General features: G+C 41.0%; 1 protein-coding gene across 1 annotated transcript; it reads left to right on the forward strand.

Annotated features, from left to right (window-relative positions):
* Window positions 1-8762: 8762 nt before the first annotated feature.
* LOC126199487 (protein canopy homolog 2-like) lies at window positions 8763-14100 on the forward strand. The gene is made up of 2 exons (XM_049936409.1): window positions 8763-9379; window positions 13917-14100. Exons 1-2 carry the CDS (start codon window positions 8763-8765, stop codon window positions 14098-14100), a joined length of 801 nt encoding a protein of 266 aa, XP_049792366.1.
* The last annotated feature ends 4527 nt before the right edge of the window (window positions 14101-18627 follow it).

Genomic DNA, 18627 nt, shown 5'->3' on the forward strand with positions numbered 1-18627 from the left:
GCCATGTATGGAAGTGAGACATGGACGATAACTAGTTTGGACAAGAAGAGAATAGAAGCTTTCGAAATGTGGTGCTACAGAAGAATGCTGAAGATAAGGTGGGTAGATCACGTAACTAATGAGGAGGTATTGAATAGGATTGGGGAGAAGAGAAGTTTGTGGCACAACATGACTAGAAGAAGGGATCGGTTGGTAGGACATGTTTTGAGGCATCAAGGGATCACAAATTTAGCATTGGAGGGCAGCGTGGAGGGTAAAAATCGTAGAGGGAGACCAAGAGATGAATACACTAAGCAGATTCAGAAGGATGTAGGTTGCAGTAGGTACTGGGAGATGAAGAAGCTTGCACAGGATAGAGTAGCATGGAGAGCTGCATCAAACCAGTCTCAGGACTGAAGACCACAACAACAACAACAACAACAATCAGAATCCCTTAGAAAATCTACATTGAAGTGACCACAGACTATTATCTGCTTGCTGATGTCTGACAGACAGCACAGCAGGGAATCCAGGTTCCTTATAAATTGTTCTAAATTTCCCAGTGGGAATCTATACAGTGTTACAATTAAAAGTGAACTGTTTTTCAGCATTAATTCACAAGCACGCACTTCTATGCACTGATCACAACAAAATCTACTTGTGTCAATCCTTTTGAACTTGTGTTCTGTCTTAATATATGCAACAACTCCTCCTTTTCCCATATTAGTTCTGCATCACTATGCTGCTAAACTGTAATCTTTTATATGTAACTTATTGCAGCTCAACAACCTTGTGGCTGTGAAGCTCAGGATGCCATCTGGAATGCTGTTCATGGACCACAGTTTGACTCTGCGAAATGGATTGGATTGTGGCAAGGGATAGGGAAATTTTTCTGTATTGGCACAGATGGAAGGAGCAAGGATCCTTAATGGAAGATGAAAAGTCGTAAAAATGTATGGGACAAAAGTAGGAAATGGATGGAATATATGGAAAAAGGTGAAACCTGAGGGAGTAGGACCTATAGTGGTAAAAAAATCACAAAAGGATGAAAGCAATGAAGCAAAGAAAAAAAAGATGAAAACTGACAAAGGTGTATATCAAAAGATGAAAACGAACTAATATTGATGTGAGAAAACAATAAGATCAAAGAGAAAAATAAATAAAAAGATGATAATAGTGTGATAAACAATGGTGGGTAGATTTGTGTGAAGAGAGGGGACAGAAGATGTAAATGAATAAAGAGAGGTCAGTATGTGCATGCTGGGAAAAGGGAAGAGAGAGAGGAGGGATCTACAAGGATCTTTGTCAGATATGAATAGTGATCTTTTGGGATTGGTGTGGTGGTGAGGAAGATATTTGGGGTGGGGAGGGGGAGTGAAAGCGAGGTGGGGGTGGGCGAAGGTGTTGTACTGCCTGTGCGAGCATGCAGGAACATGGTGGGGACAGGATGGGTTGCTAGGTGCAGAGTCTGGAGGTTTCCTGGGGGGGGGGGGGGGGGGGGAGTGGAGAGGAGGGAAGGGGAAAAGACTAGTAGATGCATTAGTGGGATAGAAGGTGTGTGTAGTGATGGAGTGGGAGTAGGGAACGGGATGAGTTGGTGGAGGATGAGGACTATGAAGGTTGAGGCCAGGGCAGTTATAGCAACGAAAGATTTGTTGTAAGGAGACTTCCCACCTGCAAAATTCAGAAATGCTGGTATTGGTAGGAAGAGTCCAGGTGGCACAGGTTGTGAAGCAGTCAGTGAAGTGAAGCACATTGTGTTGGGCAGAATGTTCAGCAACTGGGTGGTTCAGCTGTCTCATGCTCACAATTTGGCAATAGCCATTCATGCAGACAGACGCTTGTTATTTGTCGTGCTCATGTAGGAAGTGGCACAGTGGTTGCAGCCTTGTATGTTGATCATATAGCTGACTTTACAGGCAGCCCTCTGATGTGGTAGGAGATGCCTGTGACAGGAGTGGAGGAATGATAGTGGGGGGATGTGTGGGACAGGTCTAGCAACCAGGTCTATTGCACTGTAGGAGGAGTGAGGAGGATAGTGGGAAGGATATTACTCATTTCATAGCACAATGAGAGGTGGTCAAAACCATTGCAGAGAAAATGATTCAGTTTCTTCAGTCCTAATTCGTATTGAGTCATGAGAGGAGTTCTCCTGTACAGCCACACAGTGTGTGTATGGGCGGTGGTAGGTGACTGCACAGACAATTCATGGGTGATCTGTTTCTAGACAGAGCTGGGAGGGTAATTTCATGCTGTGTAGGCCTCAGTGAGATGCTTGGTATATTTGGAGAGGGACTGCTTATACCACAGATGTGGTGATCTTGGGCATGTTGGATGAATGGAATGGATTTCTTCATATGGCATGGGTAGCAACTGTCAAAGTGGAGGTATTGTTGGTGGTTGACTGATTTGTGATGGATGGAGGTACTAATGTTGCCATCCTTGAGACATAAGCGAACATTGATGGAGACAGCTTGTTGTGATGAGAAGGAGCAGGTGAAGTGAATGGGGGAGGAGGTGTTGAGGTTCTGGAGGAATGTGGATAGGGTGTCTTTGGTCCAGACCACAAAGATGACATTAATGAATCTAAAGCAGTTACGGTGTTTTGTGTAGGTAGGAATGATTTCCCTTGATGGACCATGAATAGGTTTACATAGGATGGTGCCATTCAGGTGCTCATTGCTGTACTATGAAAAGTATTTCAGTAAACTCAGTAGTTTTTAGATATCATGTGGTAAGTCTAAAAAAAAAAAAAAAAAAAAGGTCTTGTGGCATCTACACCATATGAGAATTTCTGGTTTTTATGTGATTTTCGTAAGAGACAGAAGCTTTAGAGCAATTTTCTATCGACTTAATGAGTGGAGTGTTGTGATGTCTACCTGATGACAGTACAGTCACAATAACGTCACAACTTTGGTCCTTGAATGTCAGATGCCAACTATTTAAATGAGACTATAATACCACAAGCATATTATATTGGTACTCTCACAGGGGATGCTGGAAGCATAAACAAGCAGGCAACCCCTAGCACATGAGCTACTACTCACAGAACAGATAGCACACTTGAATTTATATTGCATTCATGGTGCAAAGGAATGTAGATTCAAGGGAAACTCATCTGACTTCCACAGATTCCTCTGCACCCAAAATGGTGCCAAATTACATTGTGCAGTGAAGCTCATGGTGTGAGACCTGTGTGATGAGAGATGAAGCTGGTTGTGATACGTCAGGCTATATATGCCAGTCCATCTTCCAGTGTGTAGCTCCAGTGGGTATGGTGACAGGTATCTGGTAGTGGACCATCATGGAAAAACAATCCTGGCTGAACTAGTGTTTTATTTAACGAAAAATACAGCAGTGTAGACAGACCTGGAAAGACACCAATGGCCTCTACAACATGTGCAGCCATGGCCAGTGAAGCATGATGCTTTCAACAGTAGCCCACTAGAAGGATGGAACACAGCATTTCCCTCAGGCTGCGTGGCACCTGGCCAGATGGTACTACCAGCAGTAGCACTGACATTGACTCGGTAGTGGTGCTGTGCAGCAAGTGGTAGATAGACAGCGCATGGCCTGAAGCAGCTGGCCTGGAGCCATTGGTCAGCACAATGAGTACTGGGCCAAGCAGGATCAAACTGTGACCTTCAGCACTGATGATGATGTTGGCGTGTGCCTGCACTATGTGATGGCAGACAGCAACAGCATATGTCAGCACTGCTAGAGTGTTTTTGCACTTGGGCAGTGTCGGCTGGCTAGCTAGATGAACAGACTTGAACCGATGGCTCAACAAGAAGGTGGCCGTTAGTAGATGGTAGACATCCAGTGAGTGGCCCAACAGTGTGAGGCCTCCAAATGAGCAGCATTTGGACTCAACTCAGACAGCAGGCCTACAGCTGTTGACGACAGAGTCTGATGGTGACGGTTTACTTAGTCATCTTGGACAACAGATGGGTATAGACCTCTCGACTAGTGTCTGATTATGACTGCATAACTGAGAATGTCTATCTGAATTTTGCCAGTATATGTACATCTAGTATTTCTGGAATGGCAGTGGTCCTGGGAACTGGGTCTTAATAGATCTGAGATGCCGGGCATAATCACTGGACAATCATGGCATCACCTGGTCTAGCTTTCCCATCATATCAACGCCTCCAGAGGCCCTATAATGTGTAGCAACATCTCCTTTTAGAGGTGTTGGGTGGTCTCTTCCACAATGTCACCTTAATGAATGCATGTTCTTGCATACTGAATGCATATTCTTGCGCCAAGACGCCTAGTTGCTGGGGTATCTTGCTACACCCTCCTTATGACGCCGTTTCTATGAGTCGATCACAAGAGCTACCGTGGCGCAACAGTGCGTATAGTGTGCCAGCTTGACTTGAGTAATACGCCATTTAAAATTTGATTGTTAAAGTTAGAAATTGTGTAACAGGCTAAGCTTTAACTTATGTGACTGTGGCCTAGTGGTTAAGGAGTATTATTTTGGTATGGGAGATGCTACGAGGTCTAGCGGCTCAATGATTTTATTGCTCTAAGAGTGAAGGTTTTGGAATAATCAGAGTCACTGTAAGTTGCCCTATGTAAGGATATAAATTCTCATTCAACACAAGGGGGGTAGTCAGTACCTTAGGAAAGAAATTTTAATTCTGCAATGGAATGTGATTTGATATTCCTTGCAGATTAAAACTGTGTGTTGGGACGAGGCTCAAAGTCGGGACCTTTGCCTTTTGCAGGTTCAAAATTCAAATGGCTCTGAGCACTATGGGACTCAACTGCTGTGGTCATAAGTCCCCTAGAACTTAGAACTACTTAAACCTAACTAACCTAAGGACATCACACACATCCATGCCCGAGGCAGGATTCGAACCTGCGACCGTAGCAGTCGCACGGTTTCGGACTGCGCGCCTAGAACCGCGAGACCACCGCGGCCGGCCCTTTTGCAGGGAAATGCTCTACCGACTGAGCTCATGCATGACTCACGGCCCGTCCTTGCAGCTCTACTTCACCAGTACCTCGTCTCCTACATTCTAGACTTCACCAAATTCTCGTACGAAATTTGCTGGACTAGCACTGCTGGTAGAAAGAATATTCCAGAGTCTCGGTCTGGTACACAGTTTTTATCCGCCAAGAAGTCCGATATCAATGCACACTCCGCTGTAAGCTTTCTTCCTGCAATGAGGATCAACCTCAGGCGACATGGACACACGACCGAAACGATACTTCCAGTACAACACCTCCCACTATCCCGTTGCGACTTTGTTACTTCCCACAACAATCTCACCGGTACGACGCTCGACAATCGATTTTTTGCCTACCTTCGACCTATATGAGCGAAATATGATTATTTCTGAGCACGGGACAGTTGATCCTTACTATATGGGAACGATAACTTGGCATACGGATTCCCTAAATCTGATTGGTAGGAGTCGGCAACATAGGGAGACTTCGTGCGGTAGTGATCTGCGAATGTTTGTTACCAGCTGTGCAACATACTACTAGCCAGTGTTAACTGCATTGTCGCCTGCTTTGTGTTCTCCCTGTGTTTTGATGCGCTATTTTCATTGAAATTTCTTCTAAAATGAGTGGTCATGCGATTGCTGGCCCATGATGAGGTTCCGTTTTACTCCAGTTTAGAAAATTAAGCGAGTTATCAGAAGCTCGTGGCAGCTCGAAACCCAAGTTTGTGTTGCCTGCACTGCATACTTACATACAAAGAAGTAGTGCCTGTTCTCCTCGCACCCCATCTTCCCTCGCAGCAAACCCGATCTACTCTTTCCGCTCCGCACACTCTGCACCCCTCCCTAGCCAGATACCCAGTTATACATTCTAAGACAAAGAAAATGACGCACCATGAAGGAATTATCCGAATGGGACGGAAATCGATAGATGTCATGTACATGTAGAGAGAAACAAATTATTACAATTTCAGAAAAAAACCATGATTTATTCAAGAGAAAAGTTTCACAAATCGAGCAAGTCAACAACGCGTTAGTCCAAATGGCTCTGAGCACTATGGGACTTAACATCTGTGGTCATCAGTCCTCTAGAACTTAGAACTACTTAAACCTAACTAACCTAAGGACATCACACACATCCATGCCCAAGGCAGGATTCGAACCTGCGACCGTAGCAGTCGCGCGGTTCCGGACTGAGCGCCTAGAACCGCTAGACCACCGCGGCCGGCGCGTTGGTCCACATCTGACCTTATGCAACCAGTTATTCGACGTGGTATTCATTGATGGCGTTTTTGGATGTCCTCCTGGAGGACATCGTGCCAAATTCGGTCCAACTGGCGCTCTAGATCGTCAAAATCCCGAGCTGGTTGGAGGGCCCTACCCATAATGCTTCACACATTGTCGATTGGGAAGAGATCCGCCGATCTCGATGGCTAAGGATGACTTGCCATGAAAGGCGACAAAACGCGGCGTAAAATATCGGCGACGTACCGCTGCACTGTAAAGGTGCTTTGGATGACAATCAAAGGGGTCCTCCCTTGGAAAGAAGTGTGCAATATCCCCTCGCTTCTAAATTGATACTGTTATTACTCAGCTTAGCCGCGAGTCCGCAGAGGGTGGTATATGTGACGTACATTATAACTGGTCAGCATTTCCACCCGGAATTTGCGAGTGTAAGTCGGACCTTCTTTGATCCGCCTTGGTGGGTAGTGTCGTCGGATTTCCTGCTACCTGTGCGCGGTGCAGCTCTCGTTAATGTTGTCCCGTGCAGATTCTTCATTGGCGCATTGGATGTCTCTGTCGGTGGAAGCTAATTATCTGAAATTGCTCTCGATCAACTTTGGGGTATTTATTTACCCGAAATTAACATTCAGAATGCCGTAATATCACTTTTATTCCTATTAGATCAATAATGAAACACTCATGTCACAAACTAATCGTAACCGAGAGCATGGTTACCATCGAACAAGACAGGAAGAGCTCTTAAACGCCGACTGCCGACTTTGGCACGCAGTCCGTATCTCTTACTTGTCTCGTCACAGTTCGTGGATTTCCGATCAAGTTCGTACTTACTAAGATATGCATTTGTTAATGAACGGGTGCGAATTTTAACGAGGCAAAATTATGATAAATAGTTTTAAACATCCAGAGGCTCCTCCTAGTACTCATGTTGTCATAAATGACTTTAATTATTAAATATAAATAAGCAAAATCGGTGACTTTGGCGCCAAGATGGCGGTACTTCCCGTCCTGTATATTTCCCAGGCTGACGCTTGTTGCTACGGTCCAGCGCCGAGCCCCCACCCCACTACGCGCGCATTTGGTCGCTTCGTCACCTAACCGTGGGAAATGCTCTCCGACTCATGGCCGGCTACGGACTACAGCACTTCCTAACTATCGTGAATACCTCAGTAAGAGACAATAATTTATTAAAACTGGTAAAAATGTCTTCCTCAAGTAAGAGGCACCTTACAAGTGGTACCCCATGGTGTCCCACTGCTGTCTGGAGAGTTTTCAGACACGTCTATGCTGGTAATCGAGGCTCAATTCGAAGTGGAACTCATCACTAAAGACAATTCTACTCCAGTCAATGAGATTCCAGGTCGAAGACATGTGTGGAGACGCCCCAGACAGCGGTGGGATAATGTCGCTCGCCATACGGCCCCACAACCACTAGTGGTGGTCTGGAGTGCCATTTGTTTTCATAACAGGACTGCTTTGGTTGTCATCCACGTCATCCTTACAGCACAGCGGTACGTCGACAATATTCTACTCCCCGCTTTGTTCCCCTTCGTGGCAAACCATTCTGAGCTCTCATTTCAGCAAGATAATACCCGCCCTCACACGACGAGAGATTCTGCTGTTTGTCTTCGTGTTTGCCAAACACTGACTTGTCCAGCAAGTTCGTCGAATCTCTCCCCAATTGACGAAGTTTGGAGCATTATGGGTAGGGTCCTCCAACCAGCTCGGGATTTTGACAATCTAACGCGACAATTGGACAGAATTTGGCATGATGTCTCTCCGAAGCACATCCAACAACCCTCTCAATCAATAAAAAGACAAATAACAGCTTGCATAAAGGCCACCGGTGGACCAACGGGTTACTGACTTGTTCAATTTGTGAAGCTCTTTCTGTTGAATAAATCATCCAATTTTTCTGAAATAGTAGCCATTTGGTTGTCTGTACATGTACATCATGTCCACCTATTTCCGTCCCATACGGAGAATTCCTTCGTGATGCGTGAAAACACAGGTGCATACACTGCAAGTAACAGATTTTGGAAAGTGCAGTTCTAAGTTTTAGCCCTAGCATCTCACTGCCGCCAGATTATTTACTACACTACTGAGTCTTGTTATTTTGCATACATCTTTCGCTTTTAGAAAAATTCTTGTTCCTCAACATTATTTCATATCAGTTTCGTTGCATTATCTCTGGTGATAAACTAAAACAATCATTTATCCATGAAAAGTTTCGTCAGTCAAGTATTTTATAGCTCAGTTTTTGTGTGGTGTGTAGTGTGCTATTATGTAAACAGATAAAAGAATTTTGTGAATGTGAATCAACACAGAATAAATTCTGTCATACGAAACGATACTTTATTATAGAGGAGCGTTATGTTGCTAAAGACTTTCTGATCAAGAAACATCAACAATTATATAAATTTATTCTTTGTCTGCATGCTATTTTTTCAGTGACGGTTGTCCCGTAGGGAAGCTGCGCAACTTAGAACATTTTCGCAGGTGCATTTGTTGAAAAGAAACAATCTGGTGTGAAGGCATCACTGCTCGCCGAAATAATGCATTTATATGGTTACTAAACTGGATAGAATGGCATCTTTGTACGTATTTGTTCTGCTGATATCCTACGAACTTGCACTTGTAAAGACAGCCTCTCGAGACAGAAACAGGGAAGCGTATCAGTGTTTGGTGTGCCAGTATACGATTGACGAAATAAATGAGGAAATTAAAAAAGTGGACCCCCGGAAGACTTTAGAAGTGGGCGGTTACTGCTCAAACTTAGAAAACGAAGATAAGAAAATTCCATATGCACGCTCTGAAGTAGGCCTCGTCGAGATATTTGAGAGAGTGTGTGGTGCGTTTGAGAACTACTGCAGGGCCAAGTACAAAGACACGGGAAGCCCAACTATTTTAAAATACTTTACCAGCGAAAGGGACTCACTCAACCCAGAGATGGCTAAAGTAGATGTAGTCACGGATTCGGACCTGAATGAAAGTTTACGCTATTACTGTGAACAAATCATCGAAGAACATCAGGATGAACTTTTGAGATATTTTGGGAGAGATGATCCTGACATAAAAGAAAAAATTTGCATGCAAAAGGTATGTCGCCAACGGATAACTCCTGGAAACTACGGTGAGCCATTGAAGAGCGCGGGAAACGAAAAGTCGTTCGTTCCTGGCGAAGACTTTGTTGATTTCGAATTGTAAGTGACGATTGCCTCTGTTTAATGCAGTTTTCATTAAAAATCTTTGTGTTCAACCGTTCACTAAAAAGAAACTAATTTTACTCCTAAAATTTCGGCTGTTGTAGCGGTGGGTGTGTTCTTTTCCTTTTTTAAAAAAAAGTTATCAGTTGAAAATTGTTACTTTTACATGTGCCAGTGCTAAATGTCCGTGTTAAGAAAGCTATTCAGTTTTCTTTCGTTTGCATATTTCTTTTGATATAGCCTAATTATTTCGACTAAAAACTCATCACTTGATGTGACCAGCTTGAAACATTTCGTCATGCACGACCCCAAATAAATGGTAAGTAGACAATGCACAGAATGTTGAAAATAAAACTAGTGTTCAAATGAATAGCGTATGTTTTCAGCTTTGGTAATCGCTGTTGGTTTGTAGAAATAAATATTGTGTAGGTGCTATCAAGATTTAGAAAATGAATATTTACTGACACGTGCAAAATGTGGAGTTGTGTTTCTGTGGCGTTAATTTCGTACTAGATTCTATAGTATATATAACGGACGGTTTTACTTTAATAGAAGTTTTACATGCTACGATCCCCTTAATGTTTACTGTACTATTTTCTTATAGTTGATCTGGAAAACTGTGCAGACGCGCTGGTTGCTAATTAGCTGTTAGACGTTAAAAAGAAGTTAGTTGTCACTGAGAGCATATGGCCAGATTCAGATATTTTGAAACGTATACAGGCACGTTGATCGCTGACAATATATGTAGCCTGTTCAGTGAATTAATGAACCCTATTGCATTGACTACTATACAGAAAATACAAACGTTCGCACGTTGTTAGTGAAGGCAGATTAGAAAACCGTCGTATTTACGAGAAACAGTGCACATCGAAGTCGCCGTCGCACTGCAAGCGCTAGGTATCGGACGCTCGAATCTCGAAGCGGGAAATACGAATGTTATTGTCTGCTTTGACAACTGAACGTCGCATGAGAGTAGCAGAATACCGCATTTGAATAAAAATTTAAGTTTTTATGTTTTCACAACTTACGACTATCTGGTAAATCTCCTGTGAGACTCACCCAATCTTCCTAAAAGATGTATCAGAAGTATATCCCGGGTATCCACACTAGACACAGTATTGTGCACGACGACGATAGACGTTATTTGTAAATTAAGCGATATTATTCATTTCGTTAGTAAATCATGTGAGTGAAAAAGGTGCTGTTACACTCTCTTTTTTAATGACTTAGTGTTTTTAATACGTTCGTCTTTCGCCATCTCTCTTTTCAACATCTAGAGTCGAGCGTTCGATACAAATCGCTCGTAATGAGACTGCGATTTCTATGTGCACTGTTTCTTACAGATTACCAATACTTGTTTATAATGAACAGTAGTCAGCAATAATTAACTTACTAGTTATTGATTTGGTACTTTTTAAAGTGCTGTAGTATTCTTACATACCGTATTTCGTTTGCGTCAGCAATATTTCTGTTACAACAAACTGTCACCTTGAAAGCTAACGTAGGCCTCGGGCCACGCAACAGATAGCAGTGTCACGACAATAAGATTTACTCCGGCGTAAAGGGCACTAACACGTTAGCTATACGTACTTCATACTTTTCACTCAGTAATCGTGCATTCATTTGCAAAGAAATATTATTGCAGCCATTTTCTTCAAAAGACTTCGCAGAATGCCTGTGAGGCCCAGCGCGTCGAAACTAAATGAGGCCTCTGGTCTGCTTAGGAACTAATGTATTTAGGGCATACATTCAGTAAAAAAATGATTAATATAGATGTAATGGTTGGCAAAAAAGTAACTACTCATAATTTGTGTACCATTCTAGTAACTGTAATACACTACTTAAAGTCTTATAGATATTGGTGAACAACTTACACTATGAATCAGCATTTAGCACACACATCAGGGAGACTGTCAAGAAATAATAAAGAATGGAATAAGAAAATTAGCTTTTATTTTATATGCCTGGAAACAAAGCTTGTTAATTACAGTATCAGTTACTTTCGTGAACGTAGTACGGGAGACATGTTTTTACTGACATTGTTGTAATACCTGTTTCCGTGCCTTTACTTTACAGAAATTCACAATAACTTCGTTGAACTCTATTTCATTATAAACTTTTCTTACAGTTCACAAAATGGACTGACTGACTATTTGTTCTAGATTCACTGTAGCGAAGGAAATTTTTTATTAGTTTCAGTTTAGAGAAACTCTCGTATGATTTGACTGAGACGTAAACTGTCAAGAAGTGTTGGGTTCTAGTTGGTGTACAGGGTAATGATTCACTGAAGTTCTATTTAATTATAAACTGAAAGATTTCTTGGGCTGCCCGTCTGGCAGCGACGTGTATCGGTTGCTCATAGATGCCTATGATACCTTTCTATTTCATTCAGCACGTGCTCTTTATAAAACTCATAGAATTTCGAACAGATTCTCCTGCCGTATAGCCAGAGTGTTTCACATAGAATATTTGCATCTTGCGGACAACTGCTTACCATTCGACAGTTTTTAAGTTTTGTGTAACATTTTAGAAAAATTATAGAAGTTCTGAACACACCCATTGACAACTGCCATGATATGATAATAGGTAAGTAAGTACTTGTATCACTGGTACTTTAATATGAACACACTTTAATGTGTTAGTCGTTTTTTCTTTGTGTGTAACAGACTTCTCCCAGTCACATCACATAATCTTCTAGCTGATGTTTTCTGCACTGCTTTAACTGCACCACAAAGCTGACAACGCCTTTCAGTGTAGACTGTCTGTTTTGCGCCCACACATCCACAATTCAGTACCTGACCCGCTGGCCAGGAGAAAATGAATATCAATGCCTTGCTTGTGCCACGCTTATTTGGAGATGCTAAGCAATCTAAAAACATGCTACTCGTAATACCTAGAATTATTAATCTGCATATGAGGTCAATACGGATGTAACGTTGTTCAGTACACCGTCCTCAGTTCAAATGGTTCAAATGGCTCTGAACACTATGGGACTTAACATCTTAGGTCATTAGTCCCCTAGAACTTAGAACTACTTAAACCTAACTAACCTAAGGACATCACACACATCCATGCCCGAGGCAGGATTCGAACCTGCGACCGTAGCAGTCCCGCGGTTCCGGACTGTAGCGCCTAGAACCGCACGGCCACCGCGGCCGGCCGGTCGTCAGTCATCAACACAAATAACTGCACTCATACCCCTAACACCCTGTCATTTGCGCACACTTGGGGACACCTTAATCCGCCACTGGTTTTATCAACCTCTTCCTCATGTTTTTTCGAGGTCGGAGGAATGGCACCAGTTATTTTACTGCAGGAGACGCTGTTAAAACAAATAATTTTTCTGTCAAAGAGAATGAAGTTACTCCGACTCAATCCTACAGCTTGGGGCGGAGGTGGGCAGCTGCTCTCTTTCCCCTCTTCCTTCCCCACACGGAAAAAATTCGCAAATCTCCCATCCTGTCCCGTCAAATAGTTTTGAATAAAATAACAACTTGTAATGGATGTTTACTATATAGCAGCTAGTGTACTCAGAGTAGTTCGTCTTGAAATTCCAAAATAATTTCGCCATTTGCTTCTATAACTAAAGTATATTTTGTGGTACTACACTGCGATACATTGTTTTTTTCTTTACACGACGGGGAGCAATGATATCGGTAAGTAATGATCGCAATGAACCGTGTCCATCTTAAGTTCTTCCGTAGTTATGTATTTGTGGTCTAATTTAAGCGTATGTTTACGCTGCAGTTTCGGAATGAAACTTCAAAGTTGGTTTATACAATTTGTGAGAAGGCTACATTAATTAGTATACGGTAAAACTCTATTAATATGCTTCACAAAGGATCAGCCAGAAAACATATAACGTAAGCGAGTATTGTTGAGATTTCACCTACAAGCAGATTCTGAAGCCATTGAAGGTACGTACAGTCCTTTGTCTGGTAACCTCTCAACTCCTTCCATATCATAATTCAAGAAACCCCGTTCACAGCTACATCTGACATCACCTACAATGACGAAGAGTCGGTAAACAACTCAACGTCTACGAAGCTATCCAAATATCTCATTTTCTCTTATTTTACGACATGCAGATCCCGCCAGCGTACGGCAGCAATGTCCGGTAGAACTACGTGCATTAATTCCATTATGTCTGGCAGCTTGAACGTCTTATTGTTTGTAACTAAATATCATTTCATCCGTCTCCAAGCAATCTCTGTACTGTGTAAGTTCAATAATTGGACGGTGATAATTTGACGACAATGTGACCCATCAATGCCACTTCATCAACAATGTAGCGGTCTACAACTTCAGCTTTAGATTAAGTAATTCAGCATGTTTAAATAATTGCAGTATGATCGACATTGGCTCCATTTTCAACCAGCCGTTTTATAATGTCCCCCAGGGACGGTTTACTATCGCGCCGGCCCTCAACATTGGCAAACTGCAAGAGTCCTATTCGCAAATATGTACTCATACTTTAAAAATTTATTTCCATGTGAGTGTAATGTCTAATATAATTTTATTTCATTAATTAAAGTATTAACTACCATTTACCATTTACCAAGAAAAATGATGGAGTTAAGATTGAGGGCAAGAGGGAGATCGAGAACAAAACGGATCGATACAATAAAGATGAGTTTAAGGAGGAGAAACCCTCTATGGAATCAAATTGTGGAAAAAGAATGGTGGAAAGACCGAGTAAAGTGGTGAAGTACCAATGATACCCCAACCCGACCAGATGTTGGATAGAGGGGAAACGAAGAAGATGATGATAATTAAAGTATTAATTGATTTTATATACCTTGATTTTTTAAGCATCGTCTGAGCAATACTCAATACATTAAAACTATCCACCACAGTTAACTTATATTTGCTCGATTTACATAGCAAGGCACAATCATAATATTAAAATAAAATTTTTGGATCTCAACATACTAAGGCCGTGCGTAAACTGAAACTGGGAAGAGGAAGTAACCACCATTATGTAATTTTACCATGGCTCAAATTACCCGTAATCAGTAGTGACAGCTGACTGTCGCTTTAGATGCTGAGTTTTTTTAGACTGCCTCGAAATTGATTACAGGTTGTTACAGTTGACACAAAGGCTACTCTATGTTGTGTGCAGTGGCGGAAACAGGAAAACCTAACTGCAGCATTTGATGGGAAAGAGTAGCCCTGACGTATTTTAATGAAATAAAGCATACCGTATGCAAGAAAACGAAGGGGTCGGCGGAAGAAAGTACTAACCCTCAATTCACTAAGAATTAGTCTAATCACATATTTGTTGTGGCTTGAGCTGCACTAAATGCTGGCAAGTAGTTCCTCTTTGAACTGATAGAAAACATTTGTCGGCTATATGTATCATTTTGTTTTATGCTATTTCCATTCGCGTCTTGGATGAAAACAGTCCGACGCCACAGGGTCGACATTTTGTTATGAAGTAAAGAGGTGGATGTTTGGCGAGTATGTTAATGAGAAGTGTTCCCTTTTGTGGTGATTCTGTGCCAGCTCCTGATTTTGCACGAGGAAATTCATTAGATTTTGAAGATACCTTAAGCGTAGCTTAACATTATATTACCACTGGTCTAACCTCAGAAGGTTTAGATATATCATTAGTTAATATTTTGGTGAATTTTTTAATGTTTGCAATATATAAATTTAATGTGAGTATATCAATGTTTTATTTCGTATCAATAGGAAAACCTGTAATAAAAATATTTGAGGATTGTCATTGTTTTGGTCCTAACGTTTAACAGTGTGGGTTAGCACTATATTTACCTTGTTTTATTTCTTTAGAGACGAATGGTTTTTTTTGTTTTTTAAAAGGTAGAAACACAATTTAGATTTACTAAAGAAGCAGGTGACGATGTCAATGAAGTCCGAGCATCAACTGAATTAAATGTTCAAATGTTCAAATATGTGTGAATTCCTAAGGGACCAAACTGCTTAGGTCATCGGTCCCTAGACTTACACACTACTTAAACTAACTTATACTAAAACAACACACACACACACACACACACACACACACACACACACACGTGCCCGAGGGAGGACTCCAACCTCCGGTGGGAGGGTCAACTGGATTAAAAAATACTGTTTTTCATTACAAAAAAGAGGTAGAGAGACAGTTCCTATCCCCATCTTTAACAGGTAGCAAGAAAATATAATGGAGCGCATTCTATCAAGTAAAAAAATGTTTTCTTGCTAGATACCTCCTTTATTATTTTGAAGTACTTCAAGTGAATAATGAAGGAAATGAAAATCCAAAATTGCTTTATTAGTGTTGTGACTATTCTCACATAGTTTCTGTGTGTTTTGCACATACTGAATTATAGTTTATTTTGTGAGAGGTTTTGATTCTATAGTATTCTGTTTACAAATACGAAAGAAAACGAACACGAAAGTTCGGGAACCCTTATACCGTATTAATTAAGTCACTACACAAAACCTTACATTGTCACTTCTGAATATTACTGTAATTGTTGTTTTCTTTCTTATGTTCGACTTCTTAGTATACTAATCGCTGAAGTAAGACAGTAAAACTCGTTCTTTTAGTATACTAGTCTCTGAAGTGAGATAGTAAAACTCAGGTATTTGCTCTCAAAACTTTTCTATATACTTTCTGATGAATTCAATGATAATCTGCAATAATAAGGACAACAGTACAAGTTAACAATTTCGTATATCTTTTTAAGAATTTTTTTACCCATCGGCATATTACATTGCTAAAAAATAGCGTAACAGTTCGTAGAAAAATTTGCAAATAAGTCCATTGTGTATTCCATAATTTTTCGGAATTCATTTTTTGGGAGTGTATATTATCAAATTTTGTTCCGATATTTCGGCTGACAGTCTTCTAGACTTTCTCAGGGTGAGTCGCTTGCAGCATTTTCAAAGCAATTTACACTGTAGAGTAAATGCACGTTTATCAGAGATAAATGCGGCCTCTGGATCACGGGGTTCCAGGTTCGATTCCCGATTTGGGGATTTTCTCTGTCCGGTGACTGGGTGTCTGTGTTGTCCTCATCATTTCATCATCATCATCATCGTCATTCATGACAGTGCCTATGTTGGACTGTGTAAAAATCGGGACTTCGTACTGGTGCTGATGATCGTGCAGCTGACCGCCCCACAAACCAAACATCATCGTCATCATCATCATCATCATCAGAGATAAGTAATGTGCACAGAATAACGTGGCCGGTAGATGCATAGTTGGCAGGGCAAGTGTGGGGGAGAGAGGCAGTGGTGGGCATTGCGGGAAGGTGTTGTAGGGGAAATGCCAAGGGGTGGAGAGGTAGTGCCATTCCAAACTGAAGCATACGCTTATACTTGCTTGGTGGTCATTCAGAAAGATCTACTGTCACCTCTGCTTTGATTAGTATCAAAGAAGAATTTCACCAAAAATGCAACAAAAACAGCGGTTTGTTTTTCCTGGCTTGCTAATCATTTTTAACTTTCAGAGAAGTGTCATGAGTGGCGAATTTTGAGTAAAAGTTATAATTCTCTTGTTGCTATGTTAAAATTTGTTTCTTTTACCAAAACAACGGAGTTTACACAATGTCACCTCACTAACATGTTGCGCAGACACAATTGCCAGAGAATTCCGAAACAGTGGTTTACTAATTGAGGAGCTGAGGAAAGGTAAGCTCAATAGCTTATGAAGAAGGACAGCCTCGGTACAAAACTAAATGTGTAATTTCTTCACTTATGCTCTCCTAAAACTTACACATCATTTCTAGTTTCGTTAGCTATCAATGGCCCTTAAAAATACGTTCCTTCATCAAAAAAGTCTGTAGTTAGTGGAATAACACGGTGGATAACGAAGTTGTGCCTAATAACCACACAGCAAAATACTCTTTTTTTTACACTATCATTTGCCAAAATGTCGTGATTTCTTAAACCTTTTATGAAATTTGGGGTATGTTGTGGATATTTTATTCTGGCTTCATTGCTGATGCACGAACGCAAATGAGTGTGTTACATAAGATCAGTTTTCACGAAACTGGTGACAGGTAGAGACCTCCATCTAAGTTTAAAGAAAAATTCAGAATGTTAGCTAAATTTCATATGCAGCACCATATTATGGAACATGCACACAAAATCATAGAAATCCATATTTTTCATTGCAATTTTTTTTTAATTTCCTGCAGTGTCTTAGTTAAATGGGGTCTAGTGTAGCAGGGGATACAACCAGATACAACCCGTCGGCTTTGAACAATGACGTCACAAGTCGCCAGAGAGCATGTATTACAAAGATGAAAGAGCTGAGGAGAATGTTGAGAAACAAAGGAATGCGAGAGAGATAAACTTTGTTTCACATATGTAAGGGCCAGTAGTATTTTCACGTTAACGATATCGCGTGTTTGTATCTTAGTATTTCTCCGCAAAATACAATGGAAAGAAATGAATGAAATTACTAGCAAAGAATACATCACGTTACATGTATGTCAGTTGTATCTCGAAAGTCTTTCGAACTGTATTGCTTAAGTGCAGTAGGGGATACAAGTTCAGCGTAGTCGATTTCTTAGTTTCAACTAGCATTGCTGTCCTGTTGTTCACTTGAACTATGTATCCCCTGTTTCACTAAACCGCAAATGAAACACCCGATACAAATTAAAAGCTCATTCGACGTGTGTTGCTTAAGTACAGTCCGGAATACGAGTTTGTCGTAAGGCGATTTCTTCGTTTTGACTAGCATTACTGTCCTGTTCTTCACCTGAACGATGTATCCTCCGCTTCAGTAAACCCTAAGTGGAACACGGGATACAAATTGTAGATGTGCTGTTTATTTCGTCTCCGCTATTACTAACAGTCTTTTCTTACGTACATATCAGTATTACTGATGACAGAAGGACCTACGTATGTAATATATGTATACCAGACCTCCATTGACCTCGATATATGTACACTGGTAACGAATAGGTGGAAATACACGTACGTTACATTTGCAACCTGTTTCATTTTATATGTTTTGATTGTTTATTTAATCTTTGCGTTTCACTTGTTGAAAGGGAACTACACATTGATCTTGTCAAAAGCCGAGAAGCGATTCTTCTTAGTGTTGTAGCTCCCTTCAGTAGCTGATAAGTGTTTTTTGGCTTTAAAAAAAAAATCTCACGAGATAGAATAAACTGATCCTAAGATACAGATGCTTCAGTAGCTGATAAGTGTTTTTTGGCTTTTTTAAAAAAAATCTCACGAGATAGAATAAACTGATCCTACTTCATTAAGCAATCAATAAA

The sequence above is a fragment of the Schistocerca nitens genome, chromosome 8 (assembly GCF_023898315.1).
Source record: "Schistocerca nitens isolate TAMUIC-IGC-003100 chromosome 8, iqSchNite1.1, whole genome shotgun sequence".
Classification (NCBI taxonomy): Eukaryota; Metazoa; Arthropoda; class Insecta; order Orthoptera; family Acrididae; genus Schistocerca; species Schistocerca nitens.

What these genes read in the sequence shown, in the direction of transcription:
- LOC126199487 (XM_049936409.1), top strand. Translation starts at nt 8,763, where the DNA reads ATGGCATCTTTGTACGTATTTGTTCTGCTGATATCCTACGAACTTGCA. An exon ending in GACTTTGTTGATTTCGAATT is followed by an intron (nt 9,380 to 13,916) that starts GTAAGTGACGAT and finishes CATTAATTAAAG; the next exon opens with TATTAACTACCATTTACCAT.